At 36.8% G+C, this 19,396-nt stretch overlaps 1 protein-coding gene across 1 annotated transcript; it reads right to left on the bottom strand.

Moving 5' to 3' along the window:
* Positions 1–7,062: 7,062 nt before the first annotated feature.
* On the bottom strand, positions 7,063–16,397 carry LPAR4 (lysophosphatidic acid receptor 4). The gene is made up of 2 exons (XM_011967647.1): positions 16,089–16,397; positions 7,063–9,345 (listed from the first exon to the last, which is right to left on the bottom strand). Exon 2 carries the CDS (start codon positions 9,264–9,266, stop codon positions 8,154–8,156), a length of 1,113 nt encoding a protein of 370 aa, XP_011823037.1. The 5' UTR covers positions 9,267–9,345; positions 16,089–16,397; the 3' UTR covers positions 7,063–8,153.
* Between the last annotated feature and the right edge of the window lie 2,999 nt (positions 16,398–19,396).

Genomic DNA, 19,396 nt, shown 5'->3' with positions numbered 1-19,396 from the left:
TTTTTTTTGAGACGAAGTCTCCCTCTGCTGCCCAGGCTGCAGTGCAGTGACGCAATCTTGGCTCACTGCAAGCTCCACCTCCTGGGTTCACGTCATTCTCCTGCCTCAGTCTTCTGAGAAGCTGTGACTACAGGCACCCACTACCATGCCCAGGTGATTGCTTTTGTATTTTTAATAGAGACAGCATTTCACCATGTTAGCCAGGATGGTCTCGATCTCCTGATCTCATGGTCCACCCACCTCGGCCTCCCAAAGTGCTGGGATTACAGGTGTGAGCCACCACACCCAGCCCAGTACAGCCATTTTAACGATATCGATTCTTCATGTCGATGAGTATGGGATATTTTTCCATTTGTTTGTGTCATCTCTGAATTTTTGAGCAGTGCTTTGGACATTTTTCAAAAGAAGATATGCATGTGGCCAAGAAGCATATGAAAAAAAGCTCAACATCACTGATTATTAGGGAAATGAAAATCAAAACCACAATGAGATACCATCTCACACCAGTCAAAATGATTATTATTAAAAAGTCAAAAAACAACAAATGCTGGTGAGGTTCCAGAGAAAAACGAACACTTATATACACTGTTGGTGGAAGTGTAAATTAATTCAACTGTTGTGGAAAGTAGTGTGGCAATTCCTCAAAGAACTAAAAACAGAACTACAATTCAACGAGAAATCCCATTACTGAATATATACTCAATGGAAGGTAAATCATTGTATCATAAATACATATGCACATGTATGTTCATTGAAGCACTATTCACAATAGCAACAATATGGAATCAACCTAAATGCCCATCAGTGGTAGACTGGATAAAGAAAATGAGGTACCTATACACCGCGAAATATTATGCATCCATAAAAAAACGATATAATGCCCTTTGCACAAACATATATGAAGCTGAGGCCATTATCCATAGCAAACTAACACAGTAACAGAAAATGAAATACCACATATTTTCACTTATAAGTGGTAGCTAAATGTTGAGAGTACATGGACACATTGAGGGGAACAAGAGACAGTTGGGTGTGCCAGAGGGTGAAGGGTAAGAGAAGAGAGAGGTTCAGGAGAAATAACTAATGGGTACTAGCCTTAATACCTGGGTGACGAAATAATCTGTACAGCAAACCTCCATGGTACAGGTTTACCTATATAATGAACTTGCACATGTACCCAGGAACTTAATATAAAAGTTAAAAACAGAAAGATGAGGCTGAGCAATAGGTAAGAGCCAGATGATAGGGCCCTTGTCTTGATTAGATGTTGTATTTCATATCCAGACCCACTTATTATTTATAATACTTTGGGCATATTTCTTAACTCTTTGTCTCAGTCCCGTCACTTGTAAAGTAGAGATAGTAAGATTACCTACTCCTAAGAGTGTTATAAATATTAAAAGAGATAATATATGTAAAACACAATGTCTAAGACATAGAAAGCATGCAATAAATGTTTGTTGCTATTATTATATATTAGAAATGGTCTATCCATGGCTGAAAGGGGCTTAGAATCAGACAGCCTGTGTTCAAGTCCTGGTTTTGCCATTTATTGGCTATGCAACTTACTTAGGCTTCCTAAGCCTGATTTTTGTCATCAATAACAATATCAATACATACACTTTCAAATGCTCAATATGCATCAGAAAGTAGCAAGCAAAATTCTATGGCCTCATATCGAGCATTTGAAAGTGCATTTATTAATATTGTTATTGTCATTCAAACTCCTTCTGGCCTCACATATAAGTGAGAATAGGCAGCCATTTTGGTGAAATGTTTTCCAAAAAGTTTGACCTCAGAGATCACTGAGTCCAATCTGCTCATTTTGCTAATGGGGAACTCAGGCACAAAGAGAGGAAGAGACTTGCCCAAGCTTACACAGTGAGTAGGAGATCTGAGTACAAAACCAGATTTGAACTTCCAGCCCAAAGCTCTTTGTTACAGCACAGTTTGCACTCAGATCCTTCCCTGGGAGCATTTTTGCTGAAAGGAGAGGAGGGAAGGCAGTAAGGGAAGGAAGAGTGGAGAGAAAAGAGACAGCAAGAAGGAGGAGGGTGTGTGTGTGGGAGTGGGGGTGAGAGAAAGAGGGAGAGAGAGAGAGTCTCTTCCTTAAAGCAAGAGAAAGCACAAGAAAGGTGATGCTGAGACCAAAACATGATCAGCATTGCTGACCAGAGGTTGCCCGGGCTTGGACCTTCATTAGTCTTCTGGAATCCCTGTGCCTTGAACCAGATCATAAACACTCCAAAATGTGTTAACTAAGCACAAATTTTGGACAACAGCACTTCAGGCCCTCATAACCCATTTAAAAACAAGCATTAGAAATGCGATATCTAAGAATCAACTTTTTTTGTACTTCCTTACATGCATTGATAAGTTTAGTATTAGTTTTCATTTTATGTGTTTATTGAGAATGGAGCATCTTCATCTTATGAATGCTTACAACCATTAAAGTTAAATCCAGTCCTGCTGTGGAGCATGGAATTTTGTTTCATGTACATGTTTGCTCTATTTTTGCATATAGCACTTATCATCTGTTCTTATTACATTTTTTAATTTTAATCTGAGAGCAGGTACTGCTTATTTACTGACCATATTAGAAAAAATAAGCATGGTAGGCACCTTAGTTTATTCTCCTAATAAAACTGTTGATTTGGTCCTCCTGTTGCCAGCATCTTCACCTTCTACAAAATGGGTGGTCTTTTTCTTCATTCTATTTCATGGAGAGGATAATTTGAAGGGCCGCAGAAAGTTATTTGCTTCTTTGTAGCATTTTTCAAAAGTATAGATCTCATGAATCAGATCCCCCATGCAAATGATGTCCTATTTACCAAGACATCAAGCAGTCAAAGTATTATCTGTCAAAGTAATTTGCTTCTTACTGATTTTGCCATAGAACGCTTGTAGATTAGTTCATTTACTGACTTCAGATTTGGGTACTCCCATGCAATATATGATTCTACAATCCTCAGCATGTTAATTGAAGCCTTGTTGAGCTTGACAAAGGTTTCACTGAAGATGTGACGAGGGCAAAGAAGCTGCAACACCTGTCAGATCTTTGGCTTTATACCATTAATACATCTGATCCTGATGACAAATACCAATTTGGTTTCTGCAGGTACATAAAATTTGCAGCTTTTCTTGCCATCCTAGCCATTTGAATTTCAGTTCTGTACACCTGCCTATATTCCTTGTAATAGTGCTTCGCTGTTTCATAGATAAGTTTTCTCCTTGTTTTTCAAAGCATCTTTGGGCAAATTTCTTTCTCCGGTGATTGATCTTCAGCTTTGCAAAATTACTTTGCTTTTTCTTAAGGATTTCCGGCACAACAGAAACCTTCTTCTTCTTCTCTTTGACACCCTCCATGGTTCCAGCCAGAAAACACTGTTATTACTTTTAACTTGTTTATTTGTTTGTTGGTGGTTCTGCTTGCTCTGACTCCAGAGCATAAGTTTTAAAATGACAAGGATTTTTTTCTGTTATTGTCACCATTGTACCCCCAATGCCTAGAAGAATGTCTGACACATGGTTGGTATTCAAGAAATTTGTTGAATAAGTAAATGAATGAATTCTGGATCCCTAGGCATTGTCCCAGCCAATTTGTTTCTCAGGAACTTCAAACTGTCTTGAACTGGGTCTAGTCAAGAAGTTCCAGGTTCCCAATTGAGGAAAGCGACCCATAGTTTTGGTTTTGCTACCACCAACTAGAGGAAGAAAGGCGACAATGTGAAGAGGAGACAATTTACCCTGGAACATCAATGTAAGGCATGAGGGCTCTTTGTGACTACCTTTTTATATACAAAGTCTGAACTGCTGCATGATAAACAGGAAGGAAAGCTAGCTGCTAGGGCCACACAAGGCATGCCAACTTGAGAACCCGCTTGACTTCCTTCACTGCCACATTTTAGGCCTCACACTAGACCTGCTCCTCTGAGGTCCTGAACTCAGTATCTCTTTGTATATTTAGTAAAGAAGAGCTTCATTTCCAGGCCCTCGGAGAGGGAAGGAAGCAAAACAGTAGGCAGTATGTGGTTCTTAAAACTCTGCATACAGTGGAGATTTTGACTCAGTAGCCTGTGCTCTTTTGCTTCCTTGTTCATAAAATATAAACAATCTGCTTCTTATTTTACCAATTTCACCAAACCCACCAGAATCAGGAGATAGTTGAGGGAAAGAATCCATGCCTATATGAAATGAGAATACAGGCTCCCAGTCACTTCAGGTGGTTTTGGAAAAGAGGGCTGTCTAGAAGCAGGTGGCGTATGTTTTGGACTCAACAGAACACAAAGTGAGCTCAAGGGAGCAGGACAAGAAAGTCTGCAGTGCAGAAGCTCCACCTCAAGGCAAGAGAGGCTGAGGCTTGACAGATGATTTACCATTTACCAGGACAATCATGTTTTCCCATCCTGACCCTGCTTCAGACAGTCATTTGAATTAAACAGACTCCTTTTCTAAGATGCGAACACCAGAAGGTTAAAACCAGTCAAGGAGAGAAAAATGGGGGATCAATCATTCACACCTTAATGTAAATCTGTTCAGCCTGTCACTGTCTTGACAGAGCTTTATGTGTTGTGTTTTTGTTCAGGAAGAAGCAATATTTCTGGAGAGGGTGGGAAAAGATGTTGGAGAACACAAAGACCACAGGAAAAACAGGTAGAGAATGTGAAGTTTGGGAAACCAAATTAAATATAAGGTACAGGGATTGGGGGTGGAGAAAAAAGGTAGAAGAGGGCAAATAGGGATGTGAAACCTACAGCTTCTGTCCCTATGTTTCTGGGGACCTGGCCTAGGACATCATTAATGGCAAAATTACTCTAGTTTTAAATGTAGCCTAGGGCTGATCATGCTAGTCATGATCAGAAAATGCAGAGTTTGCTGTCATCTCTTGGGGAACTAACACAGCATATGGTGCTTGAGATGCTGACACTGCCATCCCTGAGAGTTAGAGGCATGAGAATGATGACCAGAAATTCCCTGTCTTGCTACCTCGGGACCATCACCTGTTCTAGGTATTAATCTGTCAGCCACTTAGGTCTACATTCATCTTATTGTTGTCAGATGATCTGTTTGCCCTAGCTTTTCCCAGGGTTCCCAGTTGTCCTAGAATATTTTGTCGAATCCTAGAAATTAAAATCCAAAGTCAGCTTGGCTAACAATCCCAAATAAATCAAACCCAAGTTAGAAAAATCAGGAAAAGAGGTCATTAGTCTTTTATCTTGATCCCTGAAAAGTTACCCAGGAATTTGCCATTTGCCAATTTTGCATTGGTCTTCAGATAGCCTCAGAAATGAATTATTGAAATTAATTTGAGCAAATATATTCCAATAATTCCTTTTTGAAAAGATGGAGGGAAGATAAAGAAGATATGCCTTTGGGTGGCCAAAAATAAAGGAAGTTGAATAATTGATCAGAGTATAACTGCTAGATAATTCAAATATATTTTATTACATTTAATAAACATTTAAAATCCAAGTTGCAATTATAGCCATAAAATTGCTTTTCCTTTCGATGTAACATAGTCACTTTTATATTTAGTTATACTTTACATTTTCTTGGTTACATTGTTAATGTGACAAGTTTTATTATTAGCAATTTATATTAACTATAAAAATGGAAATTTAAAAAGTGAAATATAAAAAAATTAAAACTAAACATGGAAATTACACAACAAGAAACATTTAATAATATATTTTATTTCAACTTAGTTAATATCCCATTAAATGGTTTGGTGTCATAATCATAAAATTTTATAATGTTAAGAAGCAAGGGCACAAATAAACGTTCACATATATTTTATACTTACAAGAAATGGAAAAACATGAATACTGAAATAAACAAAAGATTATTCATGCTTCTATTACTGATTTCATCCTACCATATAATCTAACAACTGAACTTATCTTAACCTAATTGTATTTAACTGAACCTAATGCCTTATGTATTCCATCTATAGCCTCTTTTCATAAAACTATATAATGCATAATTACTTTTAGGACTTTCATTGGGAAAAAGTAATGCCAGTTTTAAGAATTTATTTTTACTATTGTTTTAGCATTTTTTCACTTCATTCCTAACCCAGACACAGATTTTACAGTTTTTAAAGTTACATTATGCTCACAGATTTTTACTTAAAAATCTCAGTATTTTTAAGTCTGCATATCATCAGAAAGAAAAACAAGTTAATGAGTTTTAAAAATGTGCTTATTGTTTTAGAGGTTTTACTTTTTTGTTATTGTTCTGTGCTTTATAAATGTTTAACCACTTTCTGGCACAAGTTCAGCAACCTACAGGATACATTGTTCCTGGAAGTTTTATTTTAAAATTCTTAGCATTTTTAAATTGTCATGTTATCCAAATATTTTTAAAAGTGATTAATGCACATTTTAAAAGATTTTTGTTGTTTTTCAGGGTGTAACATTTAGATTTTTTTTGTTGTTGCTGCTGCTGTGTATGTGTGTATATAAGGGTTTATTTCCACTGCTCCTGACTTGAGCAAAAATGTAGCATCTTTCAACTCAGAAGTTATATTTACAAGTTTTAATATTCTTAAATATCCACTTTAGTTTAAAAAATAGTAAGAGTTTTAAAGATTTTTGTTGTTTAAGTAAACTATAAAAAATGTTTTCTTTTTTGTAGATTTTAAAATACTGTTTTTAATTGCTTTTAAACTGGGTGCCAGTTTAGCAGCTTCTTAGTTGCATTTTGATCCAAAGCATCATATGAATGTTACAGTGTTTTGTAACTTTTTCAGATGTTCAGAAAATGCAAATTCTAAATTTTGTTTGTGCTCATTTTGTTTGTTTTATAGGAGTTTGATTTTTGACCTTTTTTTCCCACAATTTGCTCCTAACCAGGAGATATATTTAGCCACTTTGTAGCTGCATTGTGCTTCAAAATTTTATGCAAATGACATAGTATTTTTAAATTTACAGAACCTCAACAAATGGTAATGAAAGTGTTACAAATTATTTTTGAGGTTTTTTTTTATTTTTGTTTTTCTTGGGGTTCTGTAGTTTTTTTGTTCTGGTTTGGTTTAGCTTATGTGCTGGTTTTTTTTTTTCGATTTGCTTCCAATCTAGGGGTACAAATTCAGCAGTTCCTGGCTATATTATACTCCAAAATTCAATAAGAAAGAATGAGTATTTTCAGGTTATGTATCTCTACTCCTCCCTCCAAAAATGATTAATTCAGTTTTTAATAAATGTTTTTGCTTTATAGTTTGATTATTTGTATTACTTTATTTTTTTCAATTTGCTCCTGACCTGGGCACAAATGCAGCCCCTTTCTGGCTGTGCTGTGCTCCAAAGTATAATAGGGAGGATAAAGATTTTATAGAACCTAGTTTCCCAAAATGAAGATAACATGACTTTTTAAGAAAAAAAAATGTTGTTGTTGCTCCAGTTTTTTATTGACATTTTATTGTTCTAAGTAATTTTCCAGCTTTTACCTGCCAGACACATATTTAGCAGCTTTCTGGCTTTGAAGTTTGACATGAAAATTTTAATGTGGTGTAAAACCAATGAAGTTTTTAAAACTCACACTGCTGGTGATTATAACTGTGTAAATCCCATTAATTTTCTCTTTCTTCCCACCCACGTACATGCCAACACAATTTATTCTCTGTTTTCAAAATGCACATAACATATTTTACCGATGACAAAAATTTGACACATTTCTTATTAATAATGTTAGGCTAAAAATATTCTTGTGCTAAAATAAACTCAATGACAATTCAAAAGAGAAATAAAACTAGCATATATCAGTAGTAACACAATTTTTTAAAAATCCCTGAATTTGTTCTATATTTATAGGTCCAACCTAATTACCAAATATCACTGGAATGGAAATACCTTTTTGAAAGTTTCAAAGTCATCTCTATATTATCAAATGCCACTGGCCACATGGATAGTGTGATACAATGAAATTCCAACCAAGCAGGAGAGTTTGGCAATCCATCTTGGTTGTTGTAATTAGACTTGACCTATAATTACTGAACAAAACAGCAATAAAAACTGCACAGTATACCTTCAAACAAATGTATCTGACTGGATTTGGTGCATTGTTCTCAGTATCATTAGCTTCAAATCTTTAGTTTATAGCATAGGAAAAATTATAGGAGAAACCATATCTGGACCTGAACACAGTTCTCATACCTAAAAGGTGGATTCTAGCATTAATTCACCACCATTATTTGTTGTTTGATCACTTACTTCCTCTTGAATAGCTGGAAGGGAAGGCTTTGTAGTCAAAGGTGTTTCAGTCTTAAACAGGGACTCCATTCTGATGTGGGTATTGACGTAGAAGGACTTCTGAAAGGACTCAAGCGTGAAGTAATAGATGAAAGGGTCAAAACAACAGTTCAGAGTTGCAAGACACAAGGTGATTGGGTACATGATCTTTGCAAATCTTTCCAAAAAGCAATTAGTAATAGCTTGGGAGCGCACCAGCGCATACAGGAAGAGGACAGAGTTGTAGGGTACAAAGCATACCACGAATACTGCCATATGTACTGTGATCATTTTCAGAACTTTTTTCTTATTGGTACCAATTTGAGATAGAGTAGCAGGCTTACGAAGAGTTCTCAGCACCACAGAAGAGCAAGAGACATTCAATATCAGAGGAATGATAAACCCAACAACTTCAATAAATATTGTGATCTTCGATAAATAAGTCTTCCAGACACGTTTGGAGAAGCCTTCAAAGCAGGTGGTGGTTGCATTGTTGACATTAGTGGTGGAAAACAAAGAGGCTGAAATACCGCCACTGAGGACTAGGATCCAGACACCAGCACACACAATGGCAGAATTCCTCCTAGTCCTAATAGTACGAGATCGGAAGGGATAGACAATGGCCAGGAAACGATCCACACTAATACAGGTGAGGAAGAGCATGCTGCCATAGATGTTGGTAAGGAATGCAGTTCCAGAGATCTTGCAGAGGGTGTCACCAAAAGGCCAGTGGCGGTTGAAGTTGTAAAATATTTTAAAAGGTAGGGTACAGACAAAAAGCAAATCAGAGAGGGCTAGATTGGTGATAAAAATAGCAGTCTCACTTCTCATTTTCATGCGGAAACAGAAGACAAACAGAGAGACACTGTTGGTTATCAGACCCAAGATGAATACAACACTGTAGACAGCACCATTCAGATTATACTTGAAGGAATCATCAACAATGCAAGTATTATTGGCAGTAGCATTGCCCAACCTGGGTCTGAGGCTTGAATTTGAATCTTGGAATTGGAAGTCAATGAATCTTCTGTCACCCATGGACTTTTTTTTCAGGAGGCCTGCTGGCTGCAGGGGTTCACCACTCTGACACTAGGGACCGGTAGGAAATATTTTCCTCCTATGAGAGACAAGATGGAACAAATAATCAAATTTGCTTTCCATATATGATTTCTGTGTAATAAGATATTCTGTCCACCCAGATTGAAAAAAAACATGCACATTCCATTTGGTTTGACAAGTATTTTTTGAACATCTATCATATATTTAAAGGTACTATAAGAGTATGTTGTAGGAGCTGGAAAGCTCACACTCAATACAATAAGTGCAATACTATAGCATTGCAATGAATGTGAGGAAGGTGTGGGTCAATCAAGAGTCCAAAAATATAAAACTGATAGTTAAAACAGAATTTATGGGACTGCAAAATCTCTAACATTAAAGTCAGGCTTTATTCACTAGGATCGGCTTGAACTTATCTTCTACAATAAGTACTGCCAGTACAATTATTTTATTTGGAAAATGTTTTTATAATAGAATCCTTTTCCCTTCTGCCCAAAGTCCCTCCAGTCTGCCCACTAGTGATCCTTTTACGCAACATGATTCTAGCTCATTGGCTGTATATTATTTTGTGATTCTCAAGTTGATATATTTCAAATAGATCTCCCCAGTTTTCCATTCAGATGTTTTATGATTTCAATCATTTTATTTTTTATTTGCATTATGTTTAACTGACAAATCACAATTATACTACATTTATGTAAGTACAAGGCGATGTTTTAATATATGTATACTACATGAGGTGATTATGTCAAGCTAATTAACATATCCATCCCCTCACTTCAGTTTTATGTTCGCGGGAACATATACATTATACCCACAGCAAGCAGCCTGCAAATGCCTGGCACTTCTGCTCTGCTGCTCTGAGTAATCAAACTTTGTGGGAGAGAAAGGACAGACAAGAAAGCATTACATTCTCAATCCTGAAGAGAGGGCATGGGAAAACTGCCACTATGGCCCTATTCATAGCTCCCGTTGCTTGAACACACAACCACCTTTGCCGTCTAGAAGTGAGGGTGTGGTGCTGGGACTTAACACAGCATTAGAAGCAAGGAGTTCTATTTCTGACTCAGACACTGGTTCACTCTGTAACTTGGCTATACTCTCTCTCTTCCTTGTATAAACTTTACCTCTAAGCCTCACAGCTAAAGCTAGGAAGACTCAATAGGGCTTGTGAATTGCTTTATGAGCTGGCCAGTATTTGGCTCTACCTAACCACAGAGAAACATTATATAAGTTTGTTTCCTTCTCTTTTCCTGAAACAACTGTAACTTTATATTTCTGTCTCTTTTTGGTACCCTGAAGTTCATATTAGGAACACATCCTTCTAGTGTCATGTATACCTTGTACCTCAGAAAGCACCCCCTTGAGTTTCAGCCTTAACTACATAATTTACTCAAACAGGATAATCCAGGAGTGCGCCCTCAAGGTAATATCTCCCATACAGGTATGATTAAAAAACCAGAAAGGCATTTGGCTTTTGAGATGATTCTGAAGAAGAATCAATATTAGCCTCTCTTCTTACTGGCTTCCTTTCTTTTGACTAAAAGAAACCGTGTTTCTATCTATTAGATCTTCCTAAATAGCCAACATATTGTGCACCAAATGGAGACAAAGGACCAACACTTGAGCTTCAGATGAGATGAAGAAGGAAAAATATATGCTGATGGAGTTAATTACATTTTCCACTGCAAGAAGCATTAAACTACTGTCTTCTGCAAACCTCTGCTGCCAATTATTCTGACATTTAAACACCTAAGGATGTCAGAGAGTGTTGGATAGCTGCATTTTTATTGACAATGAACAGGAAGCAGGTACCTTGGAGGTTGACCGGAAAGAAATCTGACCCTCAACTTTTAACTTCGATCTACACATGGAGCTAATTCAGAGTGGCCACAATTGTTTCCTCTTTTTCAAAAAAAAAAAAAAATCCTAATGATAGTAAAATACAAGTAAACCATGTTTGGGGTCCTTAAGGCTCCTGTAAGAAGTAAAGTTAGCCTTTTGGCCCTATAAGGATGAATAACCAAATCACTTTACTTCATGAAATGCTAAACTTTCAGATGATACATTGAAAACAAAGCTCCAACTTCTGGCATAAATATTCCTAGTACCCTAGAAAAGCTGACTTGCTTTTCGTCCCTACAGAGGACAGTCCAGAGCTCAGGAAGACAAGGCCTTGAAGGAAGAGTATACTAAAATTATTTTTGCTTTGCTCCACTTTTAATAAGCGCAGGCCAGGTCAGAGTGCTTCTGATCCCCAGAGCATTTCCTTGTTCTACTCTGGTCAAAGTTTATGAAAGTTGACACAATAGTTTTCAGAGGAAGATGAAATCTATTGTGTTCTTATCTATAGATACTTAGCAGTGAAGCAGATTTAAAAATACACAAATGTTGTGAAAATACAGCTCAAAACAATTCTGCTGGAGCAATAGGGAATATGTTCAGACTGTTGCTTCTCAAATCAGTGGTTTTTAACAGATAAGACACCTTAAGGAAATTTTCTCAGTCAAGTCACAGGCATAGGTCACAATCATGCAGGTTTTGTATCAATGTTCCCATGCATTGGTTGATGCTTTGTAATAGTTTTTAAAACAAAACCTAACTTTATGGCACTCCATATGGAGGGAACCATAGATAAATATTTCACTCAAGAATGGAGTTAGGAAATTGATCTATATCAACCTCTTTCATTTTGGATGCAAGAAATATCCTTTTAAAAGTGACTTATCTACATCTAATCTGGTTTTCACTAAGATTATTAAGGCTGCTTTGTCCCTCCATTTTATTTGAGGAAAACAGGAAACTGATATGGGCCTCAATTTGATAAAATCCTATTCTCAGTGATTAACTTGATATTTTTTTCTTTTCATCAAAAAAGAAAAAAAATACTTCAGTCACTCATTAACACTTCACTTGATAACACAGTCCAATCTTTGGGAAATAATGTGGTCTGGTGCTCAACATGATGGGGCCAAAGATTGCATCAGCCCTACTAAAGTAGAATTTTCTATAGTACTTAGTTACAGAGTAAGTCAACTACAGGTAAATTGCTCAACCTAATATTATAAAATTGTCTTGAGCCTTGAGACTCAATATCTTATCTCAGCAGAAGCCCCAAATCTTTTGGGACAGTTTTTGGGTGTTCCCAAAATAACTCATTTCCAATTTCTGTAAGGGTCATATATGCCGGCCAGGATTTTGACATTATTCCATATATTTGAACAGGCAAATCAGTTATCAGTTTGGACACCAATTCATGTGATATACTTGGACACTGAACCTGGTAATAGCAATAAAAATAGTCTCCCATATCTAAAGGTAAATCCCAGTGGCAGAGAGGGGTTGAGCTAAAGAATCAATATTCATCTACATCAAAATTGCCTGGATTACAACAAATTACAATTCCTCCATCCATTCTGGATCTTCGGATGATACAATCTTTAATAAGTTGAAACTATTTGTTACAACAAAGGTAGAAGAATTAAATTAGGAATTTGTAGAGAAAGTTATTATCAGGAGGGTAGGACTCACCACATTAGTTCGAACCAAATCCTGGTACCAATTTTATCTAAGACTGGAATAACCAATGAGCTTCCTGGAGGCACTGTAGTTAGAGATTTCCTCCAATGGGTGCTGTGAAATAGAAATAGTAATAATAGTGTGCCATAAAGAGAGCTGATAGTTTTTCAATAAAATGTATATTTTCAATAAAGTGATCTTATAAAAGATCATAAGATAGAAAAAGCATTATATGATATAAACCAGATTAAATGAGACCCAATAAATTTTAAAATAGTATTTACATACATTGGATTTCATTATTACAGAATTGCAGATAACAATGTATTTTCCAACCTGTCACTGCTGTGCTATATTTTGTCAGTAGTACTGACTAAACCCTAATGCATAAAATCCACATGTGGTAACCTTTAATCATAAAGACAATGAGTGACAAAAGACATAAAAATACTTCCCTCCACTTCCATAAAGTAATGTGTTACATTAAAAATACCAAAACAAAGGAGAATTTTGTTTTGGCGTGAACTAACGTTGTTTTTTTTTTTCTTCTTCTTCTTCTTCTTTTCTTGGCAACAACTGTTACCATTGGGCAGGTCCTTCATAAGGGAAGAGGAAAGATGACTGGAACAACAGGTGGAGACTCCACTGTCGTGTTTTTTACCTACACCCCACACAATTTCTCTCTCCACTGAACTACAGTGATATGATCAAGGCTTCGATTACTGGGTATTAGCACACTGACTGACAATCACTGCACCTTTACCAGGATGTCCCAGGCCTACCCAATATAGCATGTCTGTAACATCTCCAATTCAAACTCTGCACAAAATATTTGTATAGAACCAGAAATACTCTGCAATGGAATTCTTACAAGTAGCAACTGCATTTAGAATTTACCCATTACAGTGCTTCCACCTGTAAAGTAGAATCATCCCCTAGCTCCAAACTTACACTATTGTTACATCTCATCCTTTTCTAAACAGAGGTAGACTAAAACAAAGCAAACTGCTAAATAGTATTACGACTTTCCTGAAATGATTTTTCTACAATCTAAAAAACCAAAATAAATAAAATGATTAGATAATTTAAGATATATTGAGATCATCTTAATATTAAGGAGAGTTGGTTTTCACACTCCACCAGAAATCTGTATTCCTAGAATGAAATGAATATTATTTTATTGGTTTATTGTAAAGGAAGATAGAAGCATTAACATTATTTTATGCCTTTCACAGTTGATAAAGATTATACAGAAAATTTTTTATTCAAAATCCAATCAAATTAGGAAGTTCAAGTACCCAGAAGTTTTTATAACTAATATTAATTAAATGTAGACACATCCAGCCCCATCACAAGCACTGTGAGAGCAAGTCACAGTCTGTTTCTGAGTCTCAGTTTCTCTTCTCCTTTAATCTTCGGTTTTGACTGACAGAAAAGCAACCTTCAACGAGTGCCATGCTGGTGGCCTTATTGGCTATTCTTTTCTATCATTTATTTTCACCTGTTTACATTGGCCACTGTAAAACATTTTTTATTTCCTCAAAGTCTGCAAGCAAGGAGGGTCATTAATTTTTGTTAGACTTAATGAAATGATTACTAGATTTATTTGAATATTAGAAATAAATAGTATTAATTAATATCGGAAGCTAAGAATCACAGAGAAAGATGCCACTAATATCCTGAAGTCTTCCAAATTCCCTTATTTTCCTCATCCTCTGTCCTTGTGCTCATTTCAGCAGGCATATCAACTCTAATTGTTAGGTCTCAACCCTCAACCCTTCCCACCTGTTTCCTGGTCACTTCACCCCTCAGAATATGAGGTTATCAGCATACTTCAGGACATAACCATGTAGAATCATTAGATCATTTACCCTATGCATTGTTCTCATAACTGATTATTTATCCACTTAAAGTAAAGGTGGATTCCCAGTGGTAGGTAACCTTTTATCAGGTTCCCAATTTTCAGTACTAATATTCGCAAACACGTTACAGGTTTTATTCTTCCCTCATCAGAAGGCAAAGGGCAGACTATATATCATGACCACATACACAGACAAAAGGTAACTACACAATTAGGCGCTGAACAAATCACAGCAAGGGCAACCATTCTCACTGCATTTTCCCACAAAGGCAATTGAATAGATCAAGCTTTAGCTAAGCTTGGCCTGAATGTTTTTGTGAGGCATCTTCCTGGTTCTCCCTTTAACTTGCAGAGCACATTCTGAAAGACAGGCCTGATTGTTCCAATAAGGCTTTCATTCTCATCTCTGATTGGCAGGAGATGCTTTAGAATGTAGATGCCATCAAGTTTATCAGGTGAACTCATCCTTCTTGGCAAGAGTGCAACTTTTCATCTGTGACAAGGCAAAGGGTTTTATAATCTATGTTGATGGGATACGATGTTTGGAATTTTGTTCTGAAAAATAAACGTGTTGCAAAGCCATTGGATAATCTGGATCTCAGGTTATTATTATTGTCTTCATGTTAGTCAAGATAAATAAAGATGGTATAATTTTGTAAGGTAGCAAACTGAATAACCCCACCAAGCTCTGAAATGTTCTGACCTTTGAATTTATCTAGTCTTTTCCACACTGAAATAATGATAAATTACATTGCTGAATTTCGTTTTAAAAAGTAACTGAAATACAATATTTATCAACTCAGTAAGACCTTTTTACTGAAAATATTTAAAATTTACAAGAAGAGAGTTTAAAGATGACATATTGATGCATTTGTATGGCAAACAGCAATTAATTTCACATATAATAGCAAATGCAGTTTATGACAGAGTTTTTCATTCAAACATGATTCTTCCTTTATGGGCAAGTTCATAAATTATTCAATATAGCAAATGTCACATTCTCCATAAATCAATTAAGCATCAAAGGCATGTCATGTATAGTTTTACTAGAAGAAACCTCATCATAATACAAGCCACGTTAGCTCACAATAAATTGTAAACCAAAGAAATACAAAGCTAGCCAATATACTTTCTAAATTGTTCTACACTGTGATTTTAAATTAGCTCTTTAGAACAACTGTGTTTACATGAAACAGCAGCCTGAAAATCCTGTATCTCTTCCACGGAAACAATATTATTGCCAAAACAATGGAAATTCTCGTTTTTTACCATTCAACACGAAGATCCTTGTTCAGTACTTCAGAGTTGAAGTCTAACTTCTTTCCTTACACTCTCAAAGCATCAGTGTTTCCACTGTAGTTTGTTATGCTATCCCCCACCCCCAAACGCCAAAATCAAATCTTTCTCAAAGAGAAACTTACCCCAAGAAAGAGTGTGCTAGATGAGAGAATGTGCTGATGCCTGTAGATAATTAACTAATAAACATGTAAATGGGCACCTCGCCCTTTGGAAGTGCATATTTTTATCCATTTTTTTTTTTTTAACAGGGAAAGGTTAGCCCAGCCTAAAGTAGCAGACTCTGGGCTGCCGCAGCTTCTTACTGCAAACCGCTCATTCTGAAAATGTGAGCTTATTTACATTTATCTCTTTCCCTTTGTTAACGACTCCCTCTCTTGAATGCTGTAGCCCGCATGCCTTTAGCAAACAGGACACAAAAAGGCCTGAAGTCCGAGCTGGAGCCGAGGGCCAGGGGAACTCTTGGGGGTCTCAATAGGAAATGCTTTTCATTGGCTAAGAAGGCATTATTAGGAGTCTAGATCCCGCCCAATCCCCTGTGCTCCATCGTTCCCTTAGTCACCAGTCACTGGACTGAATAAGTTTTTCCTTAAAGAGCATTGCCCAGGAAAAGCAGTTTCACAGTCAAGAATTAATGGCTTAAGTGCCACTTGACAATATAAAAAGTGTCTTTCCTGACCAATTAATCCACAGAGAAAGCCTGTGTGCCTGTCGTTGCTGCAGGACTGCAGAGGAGGAGACAAAATTTCAGACAAGGAGGAGTGTTTCAATTACGCATACCATATTCACTCCTACTTGTTTAAAATAATTACAACAACAATATTGATAATAATAAGTAGGGGCAAGGAAAAGGCAAAAATGAAAGGTACTGTAAATATATTCCTATCACACTGTGCAAAATTCAATCTCACACCATCACAAAAATATGAAGTAAAATTTAATACTATACTCACTTAAGCCAGGTAAGTGCCCCCAGACAGAGATGTACTAGGGTCCCAGAGCTCTGACACCCATCTTCCAAGGACTAGGGAGTGTTCTGTGGCAAAAGGAGGGTCTATACTTTTTAAATAACTGCCTCGCAGTAAGTCTAATTACCACGAAAATTTCAGAGATTTGCTAAAATATAAAATAAATAGCGCAGATGCAATCTATTTATAATAGAGAGTTATCTGCAATTGTATACCTCCTCCCACCTCTCCCGTGGCAAGTTTTTCTTTTCTAATTTTCTACAGGTTTACTGCCTTGGTCATTCACACTTCTTTTTTTTTTTTTTTCCTCCCTATATTTTGTCTTTCCCTCTCTCTCCTTCATCTGATTTTGTGGCAGAAACCCACTCATCCATCTGTAACTTCATTGTTGGCCCTTCCCCTCTGCCAGCCCACCCCTGCAAGCCTTCTCTACTCTATCTCCACCCACTGCAAACACCACCAACAGCAGCCCCTCCCCCTCCTCTGGAATGAAGTTCTCTGTCCAGGGATAAGGTGCTTTCTTTCTCTCGGCAGAGCAGAGCCCCTGGAGTCTTGGGGGATCCTCTATTTGCTTCAAAACTTCGGTATGTGTAATTAAGCTGCCTCCAAAGTAGGGCATGTTTCAAGCTTGTTTATTCTCCCTATTTCTTCAGCTCTATTGTGATTCTTCTCACTATCAGTGGAGGCCAGTAAACAAGTTAGTGAGAAGCTGACACTAGCTTTATTACTTGTGACTGGCTCTAAAAAAACACTTTCTCTGTTGCTTCCTCTCCTCCATCCCACCCCCAATCTCTGTTCTTTTTATTCCCCTCTCTGCTTATCTCAAATATGTCTATTTCTGTCAGTTGCTGACATTGTTTGCGTCTTTATAAATGGTCTTTTACCAACTCTCATCCTAGACCACTACTTGGTGCATTTGTCAGTCCACAAGCAAAAGATACATTCTCTGCCCTGTGGTACGCCAGAGTCTAGGTAGAGACACAAAGACACATGAAAAATGTGGGATACCAAAGGTAAATTTTGAAAAAAAAAAAAAAAATCAAGGCCGTTATATGGAGATTGAGCTCTGTAATAGATCAGAGGATGCAGATGAAGTCCCATGGATAGGGCCAGGAGGGTTTCCTAGAAGAAGTGGAACTTGTGCTACATTTTGATGGATGATTCAGTATTAAATAAACCAAAAATGGAAGGGGATATCTTTCTAGGTGGGAAGAGCAAAGTGATCAAATGCAGAAGATGTAAAGTGAGAGTAGGTGAGAGGGAGACCAGTTTGTAAAGAGAAAATAAGGGTAAGGAGAAAAGCCTTTGAGAGGAGTCCTTTATTGTAACAACTCAATGCACTATAGTGATTGAAGAGTTAACCTACAGTCATGATCACTGTCTGTCTATATGATCAGCTCACTACCTTTCTCCTATTCAAATAAATACTCATCAGTCTTCCAATTCTTCTGTCTTCATTTCTCCCTCAAGGACACAAGTACTTTACTGATTAATCTCACCAATGTAGCAGATCTTTTACAATGCCACTGGGTCACATGCTCTTTTAGCATCAGTCTTCCTCCCTTCTTCTGAGTTTCAACCTCATTGATCCTCTTTCAGTCCCTAGAATGAGATAGGATCCCTCATGCCATGGATATTTCTAAGTGCTATTTCCTCTGCCTGGAACACTCTCCTCCCTCTCTAATTTTCCTTTCACTAGTTTAATTCTTATTCTTCCTTCAAATCCTATCCCAATAATCATGCCTTCAGGGAACCCTTCCTTAACCCTTCGTTTAGGTCATATCCACATACTATATGTCTTATAGCATCATGGACCTTTCATGTATTGCACTTTTTACTGGTATAATTTTACATACTGTTGTGTAATTTGTGTGGCAATTTTATTAACATTGATCTCTCCCAACTGTAAACTCCAAGATGATAGGATTAATATCTGTTTAATCCAAAATGGATAGTAGTGTTTGCAAAAATTATTCTCCCTGACCTTCTGTTTTACCGAACCAAAACAACAACTAGACTTTTTTACCTATCAGCTGAAAACATGTATCATTTTGCCCCTTTTTATACAAATTTACACCAAGATATTATTTTAGGCCAAAGAATACACACAGATAAAGAAAAAAAAATCCCATTTACAAGAAAGTACTAAGACTTATCCGCTATCATCCCCTTTTTCCTTTAACTCACTTATTGCTGCAAACCTTATAGTTTTGCTTACTCTAACATTTGTGAGGTGGAAGGGGGAAAACAAATGTCTTCCCAGGGCTTTCTCCAATCAGCCAGTTTATATCTGTAAAACTTAACTCAAAATGTCCTTTACAAAAAAGACTCATTGAGTTGTTGATGTCTATGCTACTGGGGGAGGAAATAAATACGCAGCTTAAAAAGTGCATTCAGAACTATCTGGGGGAATATGCATTTCATTTTTTTATCTGTTTGAAAAGGAAGTAACTGAAATATGACTA

Source organism: Mandrillus leucophaeus, unplaced genomic scaffold (genome assembly GCF_000951045.1).
Source record: "Mandrillus leucophaeus isolate KB7577 unplaced genomic scaffold, Mleu.le_1.0 Scaffold807, whole genome shotgun sequence".
Classification (NCBI taxonomy): domain Eukaryota; kingdom Metazoa; phylum Chordata; class Mammalia; order Primates; family Cercopithecidae; genus Mandrillus; species Mandrillus leucophaeus.
This window is presented reverse-complemented; position numbering and strand designations above follow the sequence as displayed.